General features: G+C 42.5%; 5 protein-coding genes and 1 pseudogene across 7 annotated transcripts; 3 read left to right on the top strand and 3 right to left on the bottom strand.

Moving 5' to 3' along the window:
• Positions 1–61: 61 nt before the first annotated feature.
• Positions 62–4542, bottom strand: LOC111076518 (glutamate receptor ionotropic, kainate 2). The gene is made up of 11 exons (XM_022370336.2): positions 4332–4542; positions 4110–4256; positions 3985–4047; positions 3717–3920; positions 3448–3659; positions 3031–3372; positions 2530–2961; positions 2113–2471; positions 1627–2057; positions 1291–1559; positions 62–1227 (listed from the first exon to the last, which is right to left on the bottom strand). The coding sequence occupies exons 1-11, from the start codon at positions 4408–4410 to the stop codon at positions 676–678; spliced, it is 3090 nt and encodes a 1029-aa protein (XP_022226028.2). The 5' UTR covers positions 4411–4542; the 3' UTR covers positions 62–675.
• A 245-nt stretch (positions 4543–4787) lies between these two features.
• Positions 4788–5855, bottom strand: LOC111076530 (cilia- and flagella-associated protein 299). The gene is made up of 2 exons (XM_022370355.2): positions 5400–5855; positions 4788–5341 (listed from the first exon to the last, which is right to left on the bottom strand). Exons 1-2 carry the CDS (start codon positions 5721–5723, stop codon positions 4949–4951), a joined length of 717 nt encoding a protein of 238 aa, XP_022226047.1. The 5' UTR covers positions 5724–5855; the 3' UTR covers positions 4788–4948.
• A 542-nt stretch (positions 5856–6397) lies between these two features.
• LOC111076529 (cilia- and flagella-associated protein 299) lies at positions 6398–8112 on the top strand. 3 transcript variants are annotated; one of them, XM_041592453.1, is made up of 3 exons: positions 6399–7168; positions 7245–7635; positions 7706–8112. In XM_041592453.1, exons 1-2 carry the CDS (start codon positions 6491–6493, stop codon positions 7632–7634), a joined length of 1068 nt encoding a protein of 355 aa, XP_041448387.1. In that variant the 5' UTR covers positions 6399–6490; the 3' UTR covers position 7635; positions 7706–8112. The 3 variants fall into 3 exon arrangements, with proteins under 3 accessions (XP_041448388.1, XP_041448387.1, XP_041448386.1); XM_041592454.1 differs by lacking the exon at positions 7706–8112 and having other exon boundaries at positions 6398–7168; positions 7262–7388; XM_041592452.1 differs by having other exon boundaries at positions 6400–7168; positions 7245–7713.
• Positions 8113–8220: 108 nt separating this feature from the next.
• Positions 8221–11816, top strand: LOC111076516 (glutamate receptor ionotropic, kainate 2). The gene is made up of 12 exons (XM_022370334.2): positions 8221–8352; positions 8429–8578; positions 8676–8738; positions 8828–9034; positions 9092–9309; positions 9367–9516; positions 9578–10014; positions 10083–10260; positions 10321–10544; positions 10602–10739; positions 10807–11237; positions 11300–11816. Exons 1-12 carry the CDS (start codon positions 8262–8264, stop codon positions 11710–11712), a joined length of 2700 nt encoding a protein of 899 aa, XP_022226026.2. The 5' UTR covers positions 8221–8261; the 3' UTR covers positions 11713–11816.
• A 1035-nt stretch (positions 11817–12851) lies between these two features.
• On the top strand, positions 12852–17535 carry LOC111076528 (glutamate receptor ionotropic, kainate 2). The gene is made up of 13 exons (XM_041592339.1): positions 12852–13044; positions 13115–13261; positions 13320–13382; positions 13956–14165; positions 14448–14659; positions 14723–14881; positions 14948–15106; positions 15167–15447; positions 15516–15705; positions 15764–16125; positions 16452–16882; positions 16946–17202; positions 17263–17535. Exons 1-13 carry the CDS (start codon positions 12960–12962, stop codon positions 17446–17448), a joined length of 2742 nt encoding a protein of 913 aa, XP_041448273.1. The 5' UTR covers positions 12852–12959; the 3' UTR covers positions 17449–17535.
• Positions 17536–17931: 396 nt separating this feature from the next.
• On the bottom strand, positions 17932–18081 carry LOC121403985 (annotated as a pseudogene).
• Positions 18082–25327: the final 7246 nt, after the last annotated feature.

Below are 25327 nucleotides of genomic sequence, written 5' to 3'. Positions count from 1 at the left end.
AAATAGAAAAAAAATCCAAAAAATTTGAAAAAAAGCAAATAAAAATTACAAAAACCCCTAGAAAAATTATGACATTTATTAATTAGCTAAATGGGGGAAGTAAGGCAAAGGATAAGGTAATGGGATTTCCTTAAAAAATAGTTCTAAATGGTTTAAAATTCATTTGATGTTTTGTGTATGGTAGAACATTTAAGAAATGGGAAAAATAGATTATAGCAATAGAAACAGGCAGTTCTACAATGGAAAGATGACTATGATTCAACTCCAGGTCTTTGCGCTATAGATGAATTTTTATAGGTTCCAAGAGGTTTCGTAGGTGACTCTTTGAAACTTTATTATTATTTCATAAATGAATTTTCATAGAGCCTTTTCGAATGAAGTATTTCGTAGGGGGCCGTTTTAATATTTATTATTAACAATGGTAATAGTTAAATGCTTATTCCTTGGACTAAAGGATGATTATAGTAAGAATAAATATAAAATTTTAAATTTGTAGGTAATTATTGTAAGAATACTTGTTAAAATGTTGTGGGAATTTCATTCCCAGAGATAAGTATTACTGGATATCATTTAACAAATGGATTAAACTTTATTTATGGGATGAAAAAAGGATCTGATACGAAACGTGATTGCAAATGGTTGTTTTAAGTATTAATTATAGGAATTTTCTGCCATTTAAGGAACGCCATTACTCAATTTGCTGGCACGTTGATTCTTAGTTGCCTCCAGATCCTGCTCCTGCTGCTCCTCCTGCTCCTCCTCCTGCTGATGATGGCGATGATGGTGATGGTGGTGGTGATGATGATGATGTCTATGGTGTGGCTGCGGTGGCTCTGGCATTGGCATAATCTCGGCCTCTTCTTCGGCTGCCAGTTCTTCATCCATTTGCGTTGACTTGTCCACTTTCCAGCCAATTTCTGGCGGTGGCGGCGTAGATGTCTTTTGGGACTTTAATGAAAACATGGAACCGATTTTCTTCAATTTGTTGTGCACCGAAGCCTCCACATCGGGCTCGACCAGGCTCTTGAGACTCTTCATGGATATGGGCTGCGATTTCGAGGAGGGTTTGGAGCGACTCGAACGCGACTTGCCAGACTTCGAGGAAGAGCTCGAACTGGAGGAGGACGAAGAGCTGCCGGAACCAGAACTGGCGTGCACTGGCTTTGTGGTAATCCAAATTTTCATGGCAAACGTAACCTCCGAACGCAAGGCTTCCTTCAGCGAGATCTGTGGGTGGGCAAGAATTGGTGCTCAAAGGGGATTTGTGAGTATATAGAAAATATGCCGCACCTTCTCTTCAATGGCCACCGATTTGACATTCCAAAAGAATTCCGTGCAGCCAAGAACCATGGCAGAGAGCAGACCCAGTCCCAGGACCAGAAATACACCGCCCACATTCTCCAGACCCAATTCGGGCGTATCCCCGCCAGCATCCTCGCTCTTCTCACAGTTACCACCGCCATGCATCTCCTTCCACCACTTGCGCTTCAGCTCCGCCAGGTTGCCCAGCTCACCCAGCTTCAGGACGGCGCCGCTGATCTGCTTGCGATACGGCGAATCTAAGAAGGAAGGAAATATCCATATAATATTAAGTGAATTTCCTGCTGCTGTTTGCTGGGGACTTACTGAAAGGCATTGCAATGCCATAGCTTTTGTAGTCCAGCCAGCCACCGATTTGCACCAGATCGCACTTGCGCTCCACATTGTACTCCAGGGTGGTGGACTCCATCATGAAGGCATAGAGATTCTTGCCCTTTTGCACCCGCTCCACGCCTTCGTCATTGGTTTTGGTGAACACCGACGGACTGGCACTCTCCATGAACGTCCACATCTTTTGGTATGTCGAAAAGTTTGAGTCGCGAAAGAAACCCATCGTGGAGCCGCCCATCATGGCGCCATATTTGATTTTGGTCTGGCCAGCCAGATCCTCGGCACTGCTGATGGAGTTGCCCTGCCGTGAGTTGGTCAGAAAGGCGGCCAAATTGGCCGTATACGAATTTAACATCATGAGAGCAAAGAACCACCACATGCCAGTCACCAAACGGGTGGAGGCGGCCCTAAACAAATGAAAATTATATTAATTAAAATTATTGTAAATAAGCCTTTACTCACTTGGGCAGTATATCACAGCCCTGTCCCATCAGTGAGCCAATCGACAGCCATGTGGTGTTCATTATGCTCCAAATATTCTCCACCTCTTCGGGTTCCTTGCACGGATGCGGATTCTCCCAGTCATCGGGCGCCATGCGAGCGAGAGCAAAGAGCAGCAGCGATATAAACAGATACGCCGAACCCATATAGATCCACACATCCAGGGAGAAGGGCGACAGAAATGAGAATAGATCTGTGTCCGGTATGGGCGGCTTTGAGAACAATATGCTGATGCCCAGGGTCATGAAGGGTGGCGTAAAGTCCACAGCCTGACGTCTCGCTGAGGTCATGGTTAGATCACAAATGCCCAGATCAGCGTTCTAGCAGGCAGATCCATGAGCTATTGGATATTTTGGGATATTTGAATGCCCCACTTACCCCATCAATTAATTGCTTGACAATGCCATCCCACGTCTGGGTGGCTGGATTGAGCGAGCCATATCTGCCGTCGGGTGACATGCGAAATTCGTATTTGAAATTCAGCATCTGAGCGATGGCGTCTATCAGGTCTATGGAGTAGCCCTCGTAGCGGGCATTGCCATACAGCACCTCCCCCTCCTCGGGCTCTTTGAGTGTGAGAAAAGGCGCACCCAAACGGGATGATACTATAAAAGTTTTGTTCGACAACTTTTGACCCACACGCTTTTCGCTCTCCTCATCGTCGTTGAGGATATCCAGACCATTGACGGGATCCCAGGTGGCCAGATCCAGGTAACCGCCAGCATTCACCTCCATGAAGCGTAAGGTGAAGAAGCTGCGCTGGCCATACTCATTGAAGTCGATGCGACCCGTGGAGGCCTCATCGGAGCGCTACACGATAAATAGATGCATCTATAGAATCTAGGGAATATTTTCTAGGGGCTTGATTACCGCTCTTACCGCTTTCATAAACTCTATAATACGTCTGCCATGGGGCCATGATTTTTTTCGTTTGCATTCCACCTCTGGGGCTGTTAGTTCGTCCAGTATTCCCAGTTCCGTCAGACCCTTGGAGAACAGCCAGACGGCATCGTTGAGCAGTATCATCGTTGTTTTCACACGCCCTGGTTCGATCTTATAGTAGCGTCCAGCCCTCTTCTCATGCTCCTCCCAGTCGTGTATCACATTCTTGATGTGAAAATCTGTGGGATCCATCAGACGTACTGTGGTTATGTTGGCATCCACGCCGGAGAGATCACCAAACTCCACCGTGTGTGTGTCCAGCAGGGGTATAAAAACACTCTGCAAAAATAGTTTCAAATAATTAAAAAGAAAATAAAATGAAAAAAATTATAATAAATAAATATAAAACTGCACCTGATATTCGCCCAACATTTTCAGTTCGTTGGCCTGCTGCAAGAGGCTCAATAGATTCGGCGGCGAACAGTGCACAATCAGACAATTATCTGTGGATAATTTGATTTCCTTCAAAAAGGGCCTATAGTCCTCATCGGGACCCAGCTGTTTCATTGTGGTAGGCATGTTGCTGGGTTCACCAATTTGCAAAATATCCTGCAGCTGTTGCAGCTCTAAAAAGGGTGACCAGCAAGTGGGTTAAAAATAAGACTTACAGCAATTCTAGCTACCTCTATCCGATTCATAGATAATCGTAAAGCTACGCCAGCCAAAGCTTTGTACAATTTCAGCAAATCCCTGGGATAGCAACAGATTATCGGGATGCACATTCAGCGTCATGGTGGAGTGCTGGCGATCCGGAATGGACTCATTGGGCAGCCAATCATAGACAATGTGTGGTATGTCCAAGGTATTGCACACCGAAGCAATAATATCTGCAAGAGAGTAACGGACTCGGATAGTTTATTGAAGCTTTGGTTGTGGCTGCGATATATTTACCCGAACTGCTGCCTGTACTGGGTCCAAATATAGCTATAACACCCTGGGAAATTAAATTGCAAACTGCAAAAGGAATGATTACAAATGATTATCTCCAGTTCTGCCATTATTAGTAGGTGGCTTACCCATCTTTTCCATAATAAAACTATCGTCTGTATTGGCATACACGACAATGGGCACAAGTTCTATATTCCTTTCCAATATATTTGCACGATCCACTGCGGTGCGAAATGCAATTTCTGCCTCATCTTTGTCCGATGTAAAAATGCTGCCTAGCAAAATGTACGCGTAAAATGTAGCACGGAGAGCCCTTGAGAGACAGTGACCCAATTTCGTGTGCAACTTACCCACCATAAACTGCTGTCTAGCTTGGGCTAAGGACAACAACAGACACAGCACTAAATAAATGTTGTATACTGGCCACATTTTATTGGCTTTTCCATTTGTAGTAGTTGAAGTATGTATTCCAATTGGATTTTCCTGATTTGGATGCCTGATGATGTAAAACTTGCAGCACGAAAAATATTTCAACACAATATGTATGGGCAACTGTGATGGTCGGAGGTCTGCAATGCAATGAGTGCAGCATGCGAAACGGAATCGAAAGTAGAGCTATGCTAAAATTAAAAGCAAGTGAGCGTAGGCGAGAGAGAGAGAGAGAGAGAGCACAGCTCTCTGGGCTTTGTTTTGCTCAACATATTCTAAACAATTACGAAATATAGGGATCTACAAAACAAAGACAGAGAGAGCAAGAGAGAGAGAGAGAGGGAGAGAGAGCAAATGCGAACCACTTGGATCGTGTCCAATAAAATGTTGTCATGTTTTAATGCTCGTACTACATTTAGACTTAAATTTGAACAGAACAGAACATCATCCCTGCTGGGCTGTTAGCTCTTCCGGTGTGAGTCCACAGTTCATTGAATTTACTTTGTAGCTGCTATCTGACTTTGACAATCTTCTGCTTCTACACCTTCTTGCGCACAATATGATCGTAGAACACCACATAGCCCAGCTTGGGCGAGTAGACCATCGTTCGTTTGGCATTTCTCGAATACAAATTGTATTGGCCGCCCACTGTGACAATCTTGTGATCGCCCTTGTGCATAAACAGCAGACCATAGTGATGATTGTGCATCACCAAGTAGTTATCACTGTCCGTATACTTGAGCATGTTGTAACGTGGATTCGAGTAGCTCAAATGATGGGCCATGGGCTTTACACGGCAACGCCCCTCAAAGACGCATTTCCAGTCGATTTTCTTGGTATCGCTGCCGCCAATGCGCCAACTGCTGTCCAGATCTATGTAGCCCGAGATCTCGGAACCATCTTTCGCTTGATACGAAGTAAACACAATGGTCTGTGGGGCAAGAGCCATGTAATAGAATTGATTATAAGTTTCAGCAGACCGCACTTACCGATAAGAACTTATTCGAATTGGGTATCTCGCGTTTTTTAAACTCCAGCAGCACTGGATCCGTATTTGTGGGTGACATAAAATCACCCAGCAGCCCCACCTTCGTTGTCTTTGGCCTGATGGCCTGCTCGGCAATAAATACACGCCTTTCGAACTCATCCTGATCGTAGGGCACTTTGGTGGTGCGGTAGCCCAGCTGCACAATGGACTTGATCACCTTGCGATTGCTCAAAAATCGCTCATCGTCCGCAGTGGCAAAGGAGTTGATGTAATCATTGTATGTTTCGAAATCCAAGACACTAAAGTCCACTTGATGGGAGCCCATTTTTGCAGGTGTATAAAGTAACTGTTTTTGGGTGTATGGAGTGTGGGTTTTTGGTGTAATTAATCTTAATATTAATTAATTTTAGTGTTTTTGTAAGTATTGTTGTATTATTGTTTGTTGTAGTGTTAGGTGTGATTTATTGTGTATCGAATTTTTGATGGAAAAATCCGAAACTATGTGCCTAATGTTGTGTAGTGTAATGTAGTGAAATCAATATCAAAGCTAAATCAAAGTGGTGCAGATTAGCGTAAATCATAATTATTGTGCACCATTTGCGCTGCCTACTGTACATGCGTAAAAATTTTCATCGCGCATGCTTGCGCACGGCAGCGACCTGTTTTGCTCGATTTCTTATCCCCCGCCTTTGCTTTCTACCTGCAGTTGCCTTGCAGCTTTAAAGCTCTAGAGCGCTGCATACATACTTACATACAAACATACATTTATTGTTTGTGCTCGGCTTAGCATCCAGCCCAGGGCTGCGCTCATGCGCTCTCTTTTAGTCGTGCACTCTCGCTCTCTTCTAAGCTTTGCTGTAGGCTTGAGCTGATTGTCATTCTATCTCATTTGCACTTGCATACTTTGGCTACTGTGGCTAAACTTTCGGCTACAATGTGCGCGCTACCTGAGTGCTTTTGTTTCCCATTACATCTGAGATCTAGACGGCATGGAAATACGAGTTATTTCACTCAATTGTTTTAAACACATAAACACTAGAGTATTTTATACAAAATATATTTATTGCAATCAGCTAAATCCGTAGCCTTACCATGTCTAGCGACAGTACGCTCTCCTATGAAGATGGATGGAAAAACCTGGGAGCCCAGCCGAGTTTCACCATGTCCATCGGTGGTCGCTCACTTGGAGCGCCCATGCCCAGTCTGGCCACTTCTTTTGCCGATCAGGCCGCATGGCATCGTCACATTATCCATAGCGTCTCTGATGATAACATCTCAACGGACACAATCGGACCACCCATGGTCAGCTGGATCCATGGCCTTCGAAAGACATACCCGAGTATCACACGTTTAATTCAGAATAAAAACGATAATACAAGTCTAAAGTCAGCAAGGATTAGCAAGTATGACATCAGCGACTACTCTCACATAAGTCTGAACACGGGCAAGGAAAAGCCCAGCGAAGCCCTGGCCAAAAGAGAACGCATTCTGGCGCAAATAATAGCCAAATACGACTATGAGGATTATCTGAATACGTTTGTCAGGCTGGAGGATAGAAAGTATTTGACAAGTGAACGGGCCATGCAGCTGCTGGTGCCGCTTAAAGTGCGCCCAGGGGCGATTGTGTTGAGCGAGTCCAAGTTTAAGAAGGAACAGGCGAAGGGTCCTCTGGGCACACATTACTTTTTCAAGAAGCACACAATCGCCAACGATCCGCTGGTCATTGCACTGGCCGAGCGCGAGAAACTCAATGCCGTTAAAGAGATTTCGGTGAGTGTTCCCCTCAGTTTTTTTCCTTCTTGGAATGATTATAATATATGTATTTTCGGGACTATAATCCACTTAGAGCATTATATTTATCAGCACGCGCAACTCCAAGGGCTTCGGCATCTCCGGCTATATTGACTATGAGCAGAGTTTGCGTCAGCTCAAGTTGGGCCATCATTCGGCACACGATTGGGTGAATATTTTTGCCGGCAATCAGCGCCTCGAACCCAACGAGGAAGACCTGAGTTTCATCGCCTGGAAGACGGGCAAAGTGTTCTACAATAATTCGGATAACTACAAAATATTACCAGATGCCATGAAGGGTTTGTGTTTCCAGCACAAGGGCGATGGCTGTGTCATACATATCGACAAGCGCATGACAGAGGATAATCCGCAGTGCTGCTATGTGGAATCGCCCAAAAATGGTTCAATTATTATCTATGATCATCGCATAAGGCGCAAGAATTAAAGTAAATATTTGCATTGCAATTTGGCATTCGGACAGCGCACTTTGCTGATCACAATAAACCCTCTTGGCAGATCAAAAAGCTGCCATAAATCAATCCGAAACAATATCAAGAACATCATAATATTTGGCACACACAAAAGTAGAGCCTCATCGCCTCTGACAAAGCAAAATAATCGAGCAGGCAGCAATAGATCAGAGCAGAGCAGAGCAGAGCACAACCAGACCCACACCAGACTAACTGCTGCCGCCTACGTCACCAGCGTCAAGCAGCGTCAAGCAGCGTCATAAAGAATCTCAGGGGAGAGCGCATACAACAAAAAGTCCGCGAGAGAGAGAGATAGAGATCTGGAGAGAGAGTCTTGGCCAGACATTCATCAGGCAACATCTACGGATGGGGCACTGTCGTGTCAGTAGGCGTGCAAAGCGCTCCAAGACTGGATGCTGCCGTCGCGTTTAAATAAATACACAAAAATATATATATTTAAAAAATTCTACTTTACGTAATTTTGTGCGTGTGTGTGTGTGCGTGTGTGTGTCTATATGTAGTTGAAATGAAACGAAATGGCCGCTGCATTTAGAAAATTCAATTAGTTGTCGAGTGTTTTTGGAAACCAAAAAAATTGTAAAATGCATTTCTGTCCAGTCCACATTTATGCCTTTGTATTATTCAAAACAATTTTAGCACTGGCTGGCGATGGTCGCAATGAAATCACAGTGGGTATGTGCTTCAATCGAATGATTTATTTATAATAGTTTCTGTACAAATAATTTCTGTTGATCGATGCGATGTTTAGGTGCCATTTTCTATGAAAATGAAAAGGAAATTGAACTCAGTTTCGATCAGGCATTTCGTGAGGTAAACAATTTGAAATTTGCCGAACTGCGTTTTGTCACCATCAAGCGGTATATGCCAACGAATGATAGTTTTTTGCTACAACAAATAAGTGAGTATTTTGTTGTTGTTGTTGTTGTTGTTGAGTGGCCATCGGCAGCAGAGCAGAACAAAAATTATATGAAATTCATCTTCCGTGTGTGTTTTAGCTTGTGAACTGATTTCCAATGGCGTTGCGGCTATTTTCGGACCAAGTTCAAAGGCAGCCAGTGGTACGTTTTACGTTCCATCCACTCTCTAAGGCTACAGGCACACATATGTTTTGTTTTACATACTCTATTTGTTATTGTTGTTATTGTAGATATTGTTGCGCAAATTGCAAACACGACCGGCATTCCACATATAGAATATGATTTGAAGCTGGAGGCTACGCGTCAGGAGCATTTAAATCATCAAATGTCTGTGAATGTGGCACCCACCTTGTCGGTGCTGTCGCGCGCCTACTTTGAGATCATCAAAACGAACTATGAATGGCGCATATTTACGCTCATCTACGAAACGCCAGAGGGTGAGTTTTAGCCACATTTACTTGCACTTTAATTTAACAATATTTAATGCCCTTTAGGCCTCGCACGCCTCCAGGATCTGATGAACATTCATGCGCTGAACAGCGACTATGTAAAGCTCAGAAATCTGGCAGACTATGCCGGCGATTATCGTGTGCTATGGAAGGAGGCAGATGAAACATTTCATGAGCATCGCATCATATTGGATTGTGAGCCGGCCACACTGAAGGAGCTGCTAAAAATCTCCGTGGACTTTAAGCTGCAGGGACCTTTTAGGGTAAGCAAAACACGGAAATATTTTTTAAAAATCAATTCAAAATTAAATTCTTGCCAGAACTGGTTTCTCACACATCTGGACACGCATAGTTCGGGCTTAAAGGATATTTATAATGAAGATTTCAAAGCAAATATCACATCAGTGCGCTTGAAAATCGTCGATCCCAATCCATTTGAGCGGAAAAAAACGCGCATAAGCAAAGTGGATGTAAGTTTTGGTAGCTCAAGACACTCGAAAATCCTTTCTCTAATTTATTATCACCCCGCAGCAAATACTTGGAAACCAAACCATGCTGCCCATACTCATCTACGATGCTGTGGTGCTATTTGCCAATTCGGCCAGGAATATTATAGCTGCCATGCAGCCCTATCATCCACCAAATAGGCACTGTGGCAGCCCAAGTCCTTGGATGCTGGGCCCCTTTATAGTCAATGAAATGAAAACCATATCGGAGGATGATGTGGAGCCACATTTCAAGACGGAGAATATGAAGCTAAATGAAAACGGACAGCGTACACAATTCAATCTGGAAATATATAAGCCCACAGTGAATGAGCCGCTGATGGTGTGGACACCGGACAATGGCATAAAGCGGCGTCACATCAGCCTCGATCTGGGTGACTCTGGCTCCACGCAGGACTTCTCAGTGCAACGAAAGGTCTACACGGTTGTCACACACTACGAGGAGCCATACTTTATGATGAAGTAACCAGTCCCCCCCAAGCACGCTGTGAATGTTGCCTAAAGTTTTCCCCCACTTTTCCCCATTGCAGGGAAGACCATGAGAACTTCAGGGGACGCGAAAAATACGAGGGCTATGCTGTGGATCTCATCAGTAAATTGTCAGAGCTGCTGGAATTCGACTACGAGTTCATGATCGTCAATGGCAATGGCAAATACAATCCAGAGACCAAGCAATGGGATGGCATTATACGAAAACTAATCGATCATGTGGGTACCAAATACGGAAAAACCGTTGGAAAATTTTGTGTTACTTATTTTGATCCACAGCATGCACAAATAGGCGTCTGTGATCTGACCATCACCCAGCTGCGACGCTCTGTGGTGGACTTTACGGTGCCATTTATGCAGCTGGGCATTAGCATTCTGCACTACAAGAGTCCGCCAGAGCCAAAGAATCAATTCGCCTTTCTGGAGCCCTTTGCCGTGGAGGTCTGGATCTATATGATCTTTGCACAGCTCGTGATGACTTTGGCATTTGTTTTCATAGCCAGGTGCGAGTAGCTATAGATGGGCTGTATATGCCTTGTAATTTCACGCTATTTTTGCAGACTTTCCTATCGCGAATGGCTGCCACCAAATCCAGCCATACAGGATCCCGATGAGCTGGAAAACATATGGAATGTGAACAACTCCACTTGGCTTATGGTGGGTTCCATTATGCAGCAGGGCTGCGATATACTACCCAGGTTGGACTTAATATTAAATATATAAAATAAGTATGGATTGTTAATTATTTGTTGATATTATTTTCAGAGGCGCCCACATGCGCATACTCACGGGCATGTGGTGGTTCTTTGCCCTGATGATGCTCAGTACTTACACCGCCAATTTGGCTGCATTTTTGACCAGCAACAAATGGCAGAGCACCATCAAAGATTTGGCGGGTCTCATTGAACAGGATGAGGTGTCCTATGGCAGCATGCGTGGTGGCAGCACTTCGTTGTTCTTCTCCGAATCGAATGAGACCGACTATCAGCGTGCCTGGAATCAAATGAAGGACTTTAATCCATCCGCATTTACCACCACCAACAAGGAGGGCGTGGCACGTGTGCGCAAGGAAAAGGGCTCCTATGCCTTTCTAATGGAGACCACCAGCCTCACCTACAACATCGAAAGGAATTGCGATTTATTGCAAATCGGTGATCAGATTGGCGAGAAACATTATGGCCTGGCAGTGCCGTTGGGTGAGTGCATTTATCGAGCATTAAACGATGAGAAATTCAGTTTATTTGTAACTTTAATTTAGGTGCGGATTATCGCACTAACTTGAGCGTTTCCATACTGCAATTGAGCGAAAAGGGTGAGCTCTATAAAATGAAAAACAAATGGTGGAAAAACCACAATGTCACCTGCGAAACCTTTCACGAGGTGGACGGCGATGAGCTGTCAATTGTCGAGTTGGGCGGCGTGTTTCTTGTACTCGCTGGCGGCGTACTCACTGGCGTCATACTGGGCATCTTTGAGTTCCTGTGGAATGTGCAGCATGTGGCTGTGGAGGAGCGTGTCACACCCTGGCAGGCACTGAAGGCGGAACTTTGCTTTGCACTCAAATTTTGGGTGCCCAAGAAACCGCTGAGAATATCCGGTAGCAGCGATAAATCCTCCTCACGCAGATCCTCTGGCTCCAAGCAGAAGAGTCGCAGCAAGACGGCCAGTTAGGAATAAAAAAACAAAAACTCTGTTTAATAACATTTAAAGTTGAATTAAAAAACTACTTTTTTAACATTTCAATAAACAGAAAAGTCGTCGAAGTGCAAAAGGAAATTGGGCAATCCATGATTTTTGTTCGCTTTGATACGAGTATATATGTATCCATCCATATGTATATATATTTTGTGCTATATTTATAGAGACTTTTTGTGGACTACTTACTTAGAGGGTGCTTTGTGGGGTATATGAGACTAGAGCCAAAGGAAGCAAAGGTGAATTTTGGGAACTATTTATTTAAATTCTATTTAAATTCTAAATAAAAATTTCAGTCTTGCATTCATCAACTAATTTATTCTTACTTGTTTTCAGCTTTTTGAGGACTACTTACTTAGAGGGTGCTTTGTGGGGTATATGAGAATAGAGGCAAAGGAAGCAAAGGGGAATTTTGGGAGTTATCTAAATTTATTTCTATTTTAATTCTAATTAAAAGTTTCCGTCTTGCATTCTTCAACTTAGGGTATAAAATATTCGATTACTTAACTCATTTTTTCTTACTTGTTTTCAGCTTTTTGTAGACTACTTAATTAGAGGGTGCTTTGTGGGGTGTATAAGACTAGAGCGCAGACTTGCAGGAGCATCCAAAGGCGGATTTTCAGAGTTATTTAAATTTATTTTTAGCTAAGTTCTACTTAAATTCGAATTAAATATTTCCGTCTTGTTTTCATCAACCCAGGGTACGCCATATTCGACTCTTAACTCATTTATGCTTACATTTTTTTCTGCTTTTTTTGTGGCACGCTACTTAGCCGGCTATGGGGGCGTCCGGTTAGCCCAATTTTAGAGAACATTTAGTTTTCATTTATTGGTTCATTTCCAGCTACAGCTGATGCCCAGGGTCTGCCTGGTCTGTCACAAACGCATTTCTCTCTTTCTCTCTCTCTTTTTTTTATCGAAAAAAAACACAAATGCTCCTTCCACCCACGATTGTTGCTGAGAGAGAGAGAGAGGGAAAACGAGATCGTTGAGAGCTCCAAAAAAAATTCATTTTTTGTGCTGCTCACTCAGTGCCTTGCGAGCAGTGCCCCGGCACGGATCCGGAAAAGTTTCGATTCGTTTTTATTTTTTAGTCGATACGTATACTTATTTTTTACGCGATTCGAGCCGAAGTGAAGTGAATTGGAACACTGGCATATATTCTCTATATATATATCAGATATCGTTATAATGCTTAACTTTAGCTGACTGCTGGACATCGCATGATGTCTGCCATTAAGTTCCTAGTGCTTGTGGCTCTGTTTTGTTGCAGCAATGCCAATGATGAGGCTTTGGTGTTTAAAATTGGTTAGTACACACTCACACACACACCATAAATATAAACTATATAGTAAACCGATAAATATGGCATATTTAGGTGCCATTTTCTTTGATACGGAAATGAAGCTTGCAGAGGCCTTCGATGTGGCCGTGGAGGAAGTGAATGCCGTGAATCCCAATCTGCGTTTGGAGCCCATCAAACATTACATGACCGTTGACGATAGCATTGTCCTGCAGGATCTATGTAAGTGTTTAGCAGATCCTTCTTGAAGGGTGTATATATTAATTATATATTTCTTTAGCTTGCGAATTGATTGGAAATGGTGTGGCTGCTATTTTTGGACCAAGTTCAAAGACAAACAGCGGTAAGTTTGTTTTCGTGTTCCTTTCCTTTTGTCTGGCCATAGTTAAATTTAATTTTAAACAACAAAATCAGATGCTCTCTAGCGTCATAAAATTATGTCTGGCCATATATACACACATATGTATATGTATGTGCTATAAAGTCAAATAGATTAGAGCGCCATAGAGAGAGCGCACGAGAGAGAGAGCGAGCAAATTTGTCGTGCCCACCGCTCAGCGAGAGAGATTCGAAAGGCTCGTCACCAACCTCGTTAATGATTCTTCAGAATATCCAAACACACTCACACGCACACACACACACGCACATGTGCTGGCCATTAAAATCGGGCCAAGCAGCATCCAAAATATTTTTGCAGTAAATAAACGATAGGATTTTGAAGCGTTGCCAAGAATACGCCAAGAATTTCCCTCGCCCTCGCCCTCCTCTCTCTCTCTCTCACGCGTTTTATGTTTTGTGTTTTGCTCAGCACTTTCATTGGGTGTTTTGTTAGTTCCTCGGATTATTCTAAACATAACAAAACACTTACACTGTCTCTCCCCCTATCCCACCCTCTCTGCTCTCTTTTTTTTGGCAGATATTGTTGAGGTTTTGTGTAATATGACGGGTATACCGCATCTACAGTTCGATTGGCATCCCCAGCAATCGTTTAGGGAGCGACTCAACCATCAGATGTCTGTCAATGTGGCGCCCATGGAACTGATGCTATCGAATGCATTTTCCGATATTTTGGGCAGCAAGAGCTTCGACTGGAAGTCCTTTACGATTGCCTACGAGAAGAGTGCACGTAAGTATTTAATTTTTTATTTTTAAAATATATTTTTAACTCTGTGGATGTTAAATTTCTGTTCTAATTGTTAACTGTATTATTATGTTCTTCTTTTCGATATTAAAACTATGCCAAACCTTCTTTAAACGTCTCTTCTGATTATCCTAACATAATACTAATATTTCTAGCTTTAATTTAACATTGAATATGCATTATAATTACCTTGATAGCCATGGCATCGAAGCCTCTTTAGTCTGTTAGCTTTTCCCAAATCAATACCTCAATCCTTCCACCCCCTAGACCTGAATCGCCTGCAGCATATCCTGGCCTGGAAACAGCTACACAAAACGGGCATTAAAATGCAGGAATTTCAACGTGGTGACGACTATCGCATACTCTGGAAAAGAATCAACAATGCAAGGGAGAAATTTGTGCTATTGGATTGTCCCGCGGACATTCTGGTGGATGTGGTCAATGCCTCCATAGACTTTAATATGACTGGCTCTTTCAATGTGAGTGGACAATAATATCAAGCAACAAATGATTGATTTTTGATAATATTTCCCTTTGGGCAGAATCTATTTCTAACCAATTTGGATACACATGTCAGTGGCATCGATCGTTTCTATTCGCGAGAGTTTACTGTGACAGTGGCTGCTGTGCGTTTGAGAACTTATATACCACCGCCAGTGCATGATGAGATTGATGTGTTCGACAATGAAGTGGACACTAGGGTGGGTCTGCCTGCTGTAACTAAATTTAATTGTGTGCTAAATTAATATTTCTCTCTGTGTATGTAGTTTGATTCACTGGGCAGCCAACTTGTCTATGATGCTGTCGTTCTATTCTACAATGCGCTGCTGGATATGAGTCAACGATCGGGTTTCTATATGCCACAATTTAGCTGTGGTCATGGCTTTTGGCAGCCCGGACCACATCTAGTACAGAAAATGAAGGAGGTAGCTTGGCGCACATTTAAATATTTTTAATTATTTTTCAATAATAAATAATATTTGCAGCTCTCGCCGAAGCAAGTGAAGCCGCCGTTCAAGACGCAACGCCTGAAGATCAATGCGCATGGGCAGCGTGAGGATTTCAATTTGGAAGTTTATAATCCGCTCATCGATCGTGTGACACACATTTGGAATAAAGACTTTCAGCTGGTGGATAAGGAGAAGATCAAGGAGAATTCGACGCAGGCGGTGAAGCAGCGACGTCTGGAGAATAAGGAGGATTTCTCGCAGAAACCAGTGCGATTTACAGTGGCCACTCGTGTGGGCAAACCCTACTTTAGCTGGCGGTTAGTAGCACCTACAATTGTCGTTTTTTTTTTGTTTTATTTTTTCTAACTTTTCGTTCTGCCTGCAGCGACGAACCCGAGGGTGTGCACTATGAGGGCAATGAACGCTTTGAGGGCTATGCCGTGGATTTGATTTATAAATTGGCCGAGGAATGTAAATTCGAGTTTGACTTTGAACCAGTTAGGGATAATAAATATGGCAGCTATGATGCGGCCACCGATGAATGGGATGGCATTATACGACAGCTGATTGACAATGTGAGACACAGAAATATATAAAATTAATATAATAATTTAAGCAACTTTTCCTTTGCAGAATGCCCAAATTGGCATCTGTGATCTGACCATTACCCAGGCGCGTCGTTCGGTGGTGGATTTCACAGTGCCCTTCATGCAACTGGGCATCAGCATTCTGTCGTACAAGGAGCCACCGCCCAAGGCGGATATCTATGGTTTCCTCAATCCGTATGGTGTGGAGGTTTGGCTGTATGTCATGATTGCCATGATGATCACATCGATGGCCATGATATTGGCCGGACGCATGGACCAGTATGAATGGGAACCGCCGGCGGAGAATGCCAATCGTGAGCTGGTGCGTCAAAATATCTGGAATATGCATAATACCATGTGGCTGGTGTTGGGCTCCATACTGACGCAAGGCTGTGATTTGTTGCCCAGGTAAGTCAATCTGTATAGAGTTATATTTTTCCTCCTTTTTTACCCGACCAAAAGGGAAGGGTAAAGTGGGGGAGAGGGGGCGACCCCAAAAAACAGCACATAGGAAGCCAGTGCTGTCCGCTTGTGAGCGCCTAGAGCTAGGGCCCAATTGGTTGCAGTGTTACCGCCGGATACCGCCCCCCCCCCAGGAGGGGGGGGGCCACCCACGCACAGAGGAGCCGGATGTGCTTCCCGCAGTAAGTAAAGTAATTTTTCAACCAACTGACACGGCGGGGAGCGGCCCGCGACCCGCCCGTTTTTTATATATTTTTTCTCCCTTTTTTCAGGGGCCTACCCATGCGCCTGCTCACCGCCTTTTGGTGGATCTTTGCACTGCTCATATCTCAGACTTATATCGCCAAATTGGCTGCCTTTATAACCTCATCAAAGTTGTCGGGAAGCATAGGCTCGCTGCATGACCTCGTTGACCAGAATAAGGTGCAATTTGGCACCATACGCGGTGGTGCAACATCCGTTTATTTTTCCGAGTCCAACGACACGGAGAATCGCATGGCCTGGAACAAGATGTTGTCGTTTAAGCCCGATGCATTTACCAAAAACAATGAGGAGGGTGTGGATCGCGTGAAGCTAAGCCGCGGCACCTATGCCTTTCTCATGGAGACGACCAGTCTGCAGTACTATGTGCAGCGAAACTGTGAGCTCACACAGATTGGCGACAGTTTTGGGGAGAAGCATTACGGCATTGCAGTGCCATTGAGTGAGTGTACCAGTGTATATTTTCCCATATTTTATTTTATATATTCTATATACCCCCCGATAGATGCAAACTTTCGCTCGAATCTCAGTGTGGGCATACTGAAGCTCAGCGAGCAGGGTGTTCTCTATAATTTGCGCAACAAATGGTTCAATAACAATGAGAGCACCTGTGTCGAGGACACGACCATCGATGATGGGCAATTCGATATGGATTCTGTGGGTGGACTCTTTGTAATGCTCATTGTGGGCTTATTAATTGCCTTTCTCATTGGCATAGCAGAGTTCCTATGGCATGTCCAGCGCATTGCTGTTAAAGAGAAGGTTTGTTTGCTCACTCTCCCCGAATGCTGTTCTTTAATTTAGTTTTATATTTATTTACAGATACCCGTTATGTTGGCCCTGAAGGCAGAGTTTAACTTTCTCATACGCTTCTGGCTGACTAGAAAGCCTTTGCACACCTATCGACAGAGTCGAGACTCCACCTCCACGGGCTACTCCTCACTGCAACAGTTGTCGAGTGCCTCCACAGTTAAAAAGAGGAAAAAGACAAAGAAGAGAGCGGAGTAGTGGAATGGAATGGAATGGAAGGGCTTGCAAACATTCAGTGAAACATAGAATATAGTTAGGCTATTATAGAGCTAAGCATTAAACAGAAATTCTGATATAATATACAAAGAAAAAACTTACTTAACTTTGGTTGTAGAAGTGTCGATAAAGTTGTAGATGTAGGAGAAGGTAATCAAGCAGAAAGATCTAAGAGTCAGAGTTGTCGGAGAGAGCGCTAACAGTGGAGATGAGATGTAAACCAAAGAGTAAAAGGTTTGTTAATGAAGCGTCGGTAACCTAGAGCGTTAACAGGCTGTAACTGCGGGGTGTTAACAGCGCTGTTGGTCTGCTCGACCTGCTGCCCTAAACCCAATATAAAAACTATTTAAAGTTTCTCTGCTGTCAGTCCTTTCGGAGGTTCATGAGGACTCATTGCACAATATATTTGCGTTTCAATTGTGCTGTAACCCTTGTGTTCTAATCTTGAAATGTATTTATGATGCGGTCCTTTTGGGACCTTAAAAAAATTGCCTCACTGTAACAGAACCTTGCGGCACAGCACAGAGGGCGAGTTATTGGTTAAAGTTTTCAACTAGCAATAATCGCAGCTCAGTTGTGACTTCATTGCTTGCGATATTGCCACTGCACAAGGCTGGTGGAGAGTGGAACAAAATGCACCAACTATATATGCATAATGGCAGCCAGAACCTCTTGGGAATTACAAAAGTGCAGCCATCGCGCAAAAGGGTTGCAAACAAAAAGCTACTAAAGCTTAGAAAAACCAGTTGCCACACGGCATTTGGCATTTGGTATTTGGTATGCCCCTTAATCAAGTCACCACCAGTTTCAATCACACTCAAGGACTCTCTGGCCACTGACCACTGACCACTGACCAAGGGGTGAAGTGAACCCTTAGCTATTGAATTTTTATGACCTAACAAGCAAATTCTTCGTCCCGAAACCACTTCGATGATGACCATTGCCCGCATCAGACACGCACACGCATTCAACTTTGATGGGTGCCGCAACATAAAAAAAAAAGGGGAGAGAGAAAGAGAGAGAGAGAAAAGAGGGCAATGAATGGATTTTTGGTTGGAAAAGAGCCGAGAGCAGAGAGCAGAACAGAGGAAACAGAACAGAAGTAGCTGTGAAAGGGTCAAGTGTGGGTCTGGGCTATGCTGCTGCTGCTGCTGCTGCTGCTGCTGCGTTCTGGCCAGATACTTGGATTATGCCAGTTAAGCGGCTTGGCCCACAGTGCGGCGACGGCGGCCAAACTGTAAATTGTAAGCTGCTTTAAGGCAGCAGCAGCAGCAGCAGCCAACCGACCGACCAATTTCCTTAAAGTTAAACGCCACTCAACAATCAGCATTCCAACTCAGACAATATCGCGCCGCGTCCTGGCGTCCGGGCGCCAGGATGCCAGCACTGAAGCAACTCAACGGCCAGTCCTGGCCAAAGGTTTTCGCTGTATATATATAGCGCTTTGTAATTTAAATGGCCCTTTTATGGTGCACGGCAATAAAATGTACAAATAAGGGTTAATTATGTCCCAGCTGTTGACGGGGTCTATGGCTATGGCGCCCATAAGATGCCCCAAATTTGTGGGTGGCAATTGGCCGGACGGGAATGTTAATGAGTGCGGCATAAAAGAAAAACAAGCAACTTCTCTCAAGACAGACTTGAATGGGGCTGCCATTGTTTCAATAAAATGCTTACCGGGAAGGGACTTGTTTGGAATGGAGAAAGCAAAGTAGGAAAGAAATAAATGGCTGAGAGATTGGCAATCACAAAAGTACATACAAGGGCACACGTTTCATATTTTTTTGTGTACAAATATCCGCAATAATTCTCACATAAATCCCTTTCCCTGTTCGAAAAATCACTCACTTATTTTACTAGCTGCAATCCAACAGCTCCTTAAATCGGGCAACTTCATTAGCTTGAGTTCATTTAATAGAAAACATTGCTCATCTCTGTCAAAAGTGACATGGCCCCAGAAGGCTTATTAACCCTTGTCAGGGAAACGCCCTTTGGGCCACTACACTAAACGGATGTTGGCCGTATCAACGCCATCAAACAACAACAAAAACTAAAGCAACACAAAAACAGAGTGGGAGTGGGAGAGAGTGGGAGAGTGAATAAAAAACAAAAAAAAAGAGCCATAAAAAACAGACGCAGTCGATTGCCTCATCGACGGAGCGGAAACAATTGACTCGATTACACGGCAAACAAAAACAACTTTGCCAACATAAACATGACAGAGCAATAAAAGCAACAACAGGACACCAAACACCACTAGGACACAAAGGATACAACGCCAAAAAAAGGGCAGCCAAAACGGAAACAAAACGAGGAAATAGAGAGGAAGGTTCGTAGGGCCGAAGTGGCAGCTACCCTTGAATAAACAGGAGCTCTTATGGGAGCATAATTTTGATTAGCATGAAGCTTTATGCCCTCTAAAAATATCTATCTATTTAATAAGTACCCTTTATAGATACTTTATAGAAGATCTAGAATATATAGGCAGCCAATGTGGGCAGCTCTGACTCTGCTGCAGTAAAAATAAATAAAATAAAAAAAAAACACAAATTAGATTTTAAAGTAATATTATTATAAATACTTACAGCTATGAGTATACATATATATCTTATAGAGGATATTTAATTTAAATATTTAATTATATTCATTGCAAAGCTCCAAACAAAATAAAAGCACTCTCTCTTAGTGTATTAACCAGTGGAAATAAAAATGTTGCAAGTGTAAAGAGCGCGTGTGAAGGGATGTCCGATGGGTTTGGGTTCTTGTGTGTTTTTTGGGGCTTTGCATTGAGCCCAATTTGAAGAGAGAGAGAGAGGCAGCTCTCACTTCTTTAGTTGATTTTTTTATCTGACATCTTTTTGAGCTTGTTTTGATTTGAATAAATGTGTGTGTTGACTGCACTGCTCTTGCTCCTGCTCCTGCTCTTGCTCCTGCCTCTGCTCTGCCTTTATTTGATTTCATTGTCGAATTGTTTCTGCTGCTGCTGCTGCTGCCAGTGAGTGCTTAAACCGCATTGTATGTCGAATTTTCGTTATTGTTAGATATGCCACACAATTTCAAAAACGTTTTGGCCCACACACATAAAACAAACAAAAAAAAAACCGCAAATTGTTTTATTATCCGTATGTGGTATATTTTCTATTTTTTTTTTGTTTTAATTGTTGATTGTGCATAAAACATTAATTGTTATTTATTGGGTGGGCAGGGCAGTTGTAGTGTTAATTGGTTGCTCAGCTGGACACCCAAAAAGGGGGGCAGTGGGGAGTGCAAATATTTGCTTGTGCAGTGGAAATGCATTCACTAGATTAAATTCCAATAATTCGTTCAAGTAAACAGCGAGGAATACTCTTTTGTTGCTGAAAACCAGTTGATTGCGGTTAATATTCAGCATGCGGTTAATTAAATTAATGCCTAGATTTTGATTGCTAATTATGGCAAATAATTTAACAGGCACGATGCGCACATTAAATGCATAAATTACGTATACGTATGGGTAGGGGGTACAACAATTTTCTGGAGTGTGCCAAAAATTGGCATTGGAGTCAAAAATTCTGAGTAGTCGACATTTTTGGAGTAGGCACGGGCAAATCTCCGCCGTAAATTGCTGTTCTAGGCATCCCACACACACACACACACACACAATGCATTTTAAACAACAAGTTGCCGAGAGGCCAGCCGCAACGCTAACCGATAATTGTTGCTCTGGGGGAGAGCAGCCAGAGAGAGAGAGAGAGAGAGGGAGCCAATATGTTGGCTTGTATTTTCCTGAGGAACACGCGCGACTCGTACGTGGCACACGCCACAGTGTGTGGTGTGCGTGTGTGTGCCTGGGTGCCTGTGAAATTTCGAGGAAATTCAACCAGCTAACCAGCAGAAAGCAAGCTGGCAAATAAAAACAGAACCAAAACAGCACAACGTAGCAGAGCAGAGTGGAGTGAGTGGAGTGAGGAGACCCCCGCGGGTGCTATAGGCACCAGCGGAAGCTGATGCTGAGGCTCCTGTTCAGGCTCCAGCTCAGGCAGAGGTACAAATTCAATATGGCGTCACGGAGGAAGTGCCACAGACGCAGTGCATTTGCATTTGCGTGTGCCTGTGTGTGTGTGTGCCTGTGCTGCTTGTGTGTGTGTGTGTGCCTGTGTGTGTTCTCTCATTGAACCAACAGCTTGTGGCGTCAATTTGTGGACATTATTGTTTCATGACTGCCAACTGGTTTTGGGCGGCGTGCAACGTGCAATGTGCCACATGAAACCAGAAACGAGAAACGAGGCCTAAGCAAAAGCCAGCCGGAAAACTCGCCACAATCACAGGATAACAGCTCTACCCTGGCAGCTGTGTGGAGGCGGGCAGCACGCAGATCCAGCACATCCATTGTTATTTGATGCAGCTGCAAATGCAGTTGCAACAACAGCAGAGCAAGCTTTGTGCCACTGTGCACCACAGTGAGCTGTGATCTCATTTTTGATTATTTACGCGTTTTGTGTGTTAAATTTGTGCCAAAAAATTAATTGCAAACGCGGTTTGCTGGTCCGCAAAAGAATGTGTGCACTCGAATCGAGGCCGAAATAATTATGACCGCACCAAGCTCACCCCCATCCCCCACATAGCACCGCAATTAGTGTTTCGTTGTTAGAATTGGAAATCAATTACGGCTGATATTCAAGATGAAACCAAATTAGAAACAGGCAGAGGCATACACTAACAGCGGGGTATAAATAAATAAAACAAATCAATTTTGAGTTGAGTCGAAAATATATAAATTTCAGAAATGAATATGCCAGATATATATAGTTTAAATTTTACTACCATCTGCTAGAGTATACAAATTGTAGATAAATCTGTATAGCATATTTACGCATACTCATATTTCAATGAACTAAATCGAAATTGCCCTAATTATCCAAACAAATATTTTGCATTTTATTGCTTCCAAAATGCCCAAAATTAATGGCAAATAGTTGCTTTTCTTTTTTGGATATTATACATTTTTGGTATTGAATAAATGCAATAAAATAAACATGGCATGTGCCCAAGGTTCGATCAGTGCGTTGATAGATTTTTTCCAAGTGCAGCTCATATCCTGAACACGGCATAAATCAACTGGCAGCTTGGGCTGTGCTTGGCTCGGACCAGAAAATCCCAAAGCCAACCAATATCCGTCTGCAAATGTGTGTGCAGAGAGAGCCACCAGTTGAAATGTCCAGCTGCTGACATTTACAAACGTATTAATTGATTTTCATTCTCTTGACTTTGGGCCCCTGTCCTGCTCTATCGCTGGCCCCTGTCCTCTTCCGTTCGCCTGTAAAGTTGATTTGATTTTTAAGTCAATGTCAAATGCGTGTCTTGACTGGCATTCTGTGAAAGTTTCGCAGGGGTGTGGAATGGAAAGTACTGGAAAGTAGCATCCAGGGGCAGGCAACCACAACCCTAGACCGTAAATGACATTCGAGAAACTTTGAAAATGGTCTGACGTTTACATTTTGTTTTTCTCTTTTATGAAAATTTCGTTTTTGTCTCTAGACCTAGAGAATCTTTTTCTTTGCTTTGCTACTTTGAACTTGTCTGGGTGAGGTTTGGTTTGGTTTTGTTTTTCTTGCTGGCTTTTCATTTGCAGTTGCAGCAGAAAATTGATTTGCATTCGAGCTGCATTCAGACGCATTTACTTATCGATTCTTTAACTGCTGCAGAAAACTTTAAAGTAATTTATATGGATATTTTTGTGGTTTTTTTAGTTGAAAATTTTCATTTTAAAGTGGAGTTTTAGTTGCAAAATTTATCTGAAAAGGGGTCATTGGTTATTGTTGAGAATTCTGGCTTTTAAAATTTTGAAAAATACATTTAAGAAATTCTCAAAATTCTTTTATTTATGAGAGAATATTTTGTCATATTTTATTAAATTGTATTAATTCTATTAAATTTTTCTATATTCATGTTTAATCATTTTCGAATAAGTTACCGTAAGAAAATCACATACAATTTAATTCGATTTTGCATAATAAATATTAAAAATCAACACAAACCATTTTCTCACTTTTAAAATTAAAGTGTGGCTTGCATTTGCTGCTTCCTATTTTTGATTTATTAAATAAGTTTTTATTAATATATATAAATCTAGCTAATCTATTTAATAAATTGCGTAAAATGTCGTCAACCTATCAACTGTTTGTCTTTTTCAGAACTAAAATACTTACGCTTTGGTTTAGTCTTTACTTGTATGACATTTGGTTGAAAGGGAAATTATTGTAGGGGAAATTCTCCCCTGTTGGGGCAAGTGTGGTGAGTTTTCCTTGGGCTAAGGTTGCCAGGCAGCGGTCTTGTCGTGTAAGGCAATAAAAAATAAATAGCAAAATTAAAACTGATTTAGTTTTGGGTTATAAAATGGAACGAATAAAGGAATTTAGCTAAAAAATGTGTGGAAAAGATATAGTTGAAAATTAGTATGGGGTTTCAGATAAAGACTCTTGCTAAAAGTAAGTGATTGATTTTCGGGTTAGTCAGGGACTAATTTTATTAGACATTAGGATAGAACATTCTAAGCTAAGAGATTAATATGAGATATCTCTAATGTGTGTGGTAGAGCGAAAAATGGAAGGAATGTTCACATAAAAAGTGTTATTTTCGTTTAAGAACTTTCCATCTGTCACCATTTAATTCTTAATAAATCCACTTACATATTTACTTTAATAGACTAAACCTATTCAACATGATGTATAAGCCATTTCCATTTATAATAAAGCGTTGAAAATGTTTTATTTCTATAAAGAGCTCCATAATATTTTATGGCTTAATAAAAAAATATTTTAATACCATATTAAAGCCTCAAAAAAAGAAAAACAATTTTCAAGTTTAGCTTCAATGTCAAGACAACAACAACATACATAATTTTCAGCTATAATAAAACTCTGTGAAAATGGCAAATGGAAAGCGTGATTCAGCCAGCTGTAATGATTCCCAACACACAATAACAAATTAATACAAGAAACAAAAAACGAAAAAAGAAACGAAGAAAATGTCAAGAAAAAAAAACAGACACAGGCAGACACTCGCTGCACAAATTTCGATTCCGAGAGCCGAAGACACGAAACGAAAGGCGCCCAATGCGAAGACATTGAAAATTGGAAAATATACGCCTACCAGGACATGCGATAGGCTGTTCCCGTTAAATAATAAATAAATACGCGACGCACCCATACCGACGCCGACAGACGCCCATAGCCACCCACATCCGGCTGTAATGCGCAGTGGAGTCCCCAATAAGTATGCTATGGAAAACAAATGTTTGACATGACTCATGAGGCAAGTCAGACAACCAGTAAAGGAGCAGCGAACTTTAGCCAGTGAGAAGGAGGACTCTTCGCCGAGATGAGGCCTAAGGAAGTCTGTGTCTGTGGTTAGGAGGGGTGGCTGGCTATATAGAAAGGAGGTACCTATGCTATGTATACCCTATATATGTATGTGTCATGATATTTTTCCATTTTCTTTTTATTGTTACCCGGCGACTGCGCATATTTTCCTTCTATTCATATACTTTTCCTTTCTTCGTTTTTTTGCAAGTTTTTTCTTTTTCTTCACTTTGCTCTCATTTCCATTTTGTTATTTTTGTTGTTGTACCTTTTCGCGAGAATGGGTCGTTATCTTTCAATTGGTTGGCGATTGTGTGGAGTAGTTGCAAGTTGGAAGTGCAAAGAACTCACCTCAAAGAAGAGGCAAGTATGAATTATATTCGCAGCTTTGGAAATATTTGGGATCTTTGATGGAAATTGTGTGTAAAACATGTAATAATTTAATGATTAAATATACCCGGGCAGGATCATACGATATGTAGCTTTCGATAGCTTGTAGGCTGCAGTTCTTCTGGAGCCTA

The sequence above is a fragment of the Drosophila obscura genome, unplaced genomic scaffold (assembly GCF_018151105.1).
Source record: "Drosophila obscura isolate BZ-5 IFL unplaced genomic scaffold, ASM1815110v1 contig_179, whole genome shotgun sequence".
NCBI classification, from domain to species: Eukaryota; Metazoa; Arthropoda; class Insecta; order Diptera; family Drosophilidae; genus Drosophila; species Drosophila obscura.
This window is presented reverse-complemented; position numbering and strand designations above follow the sequence as displayed.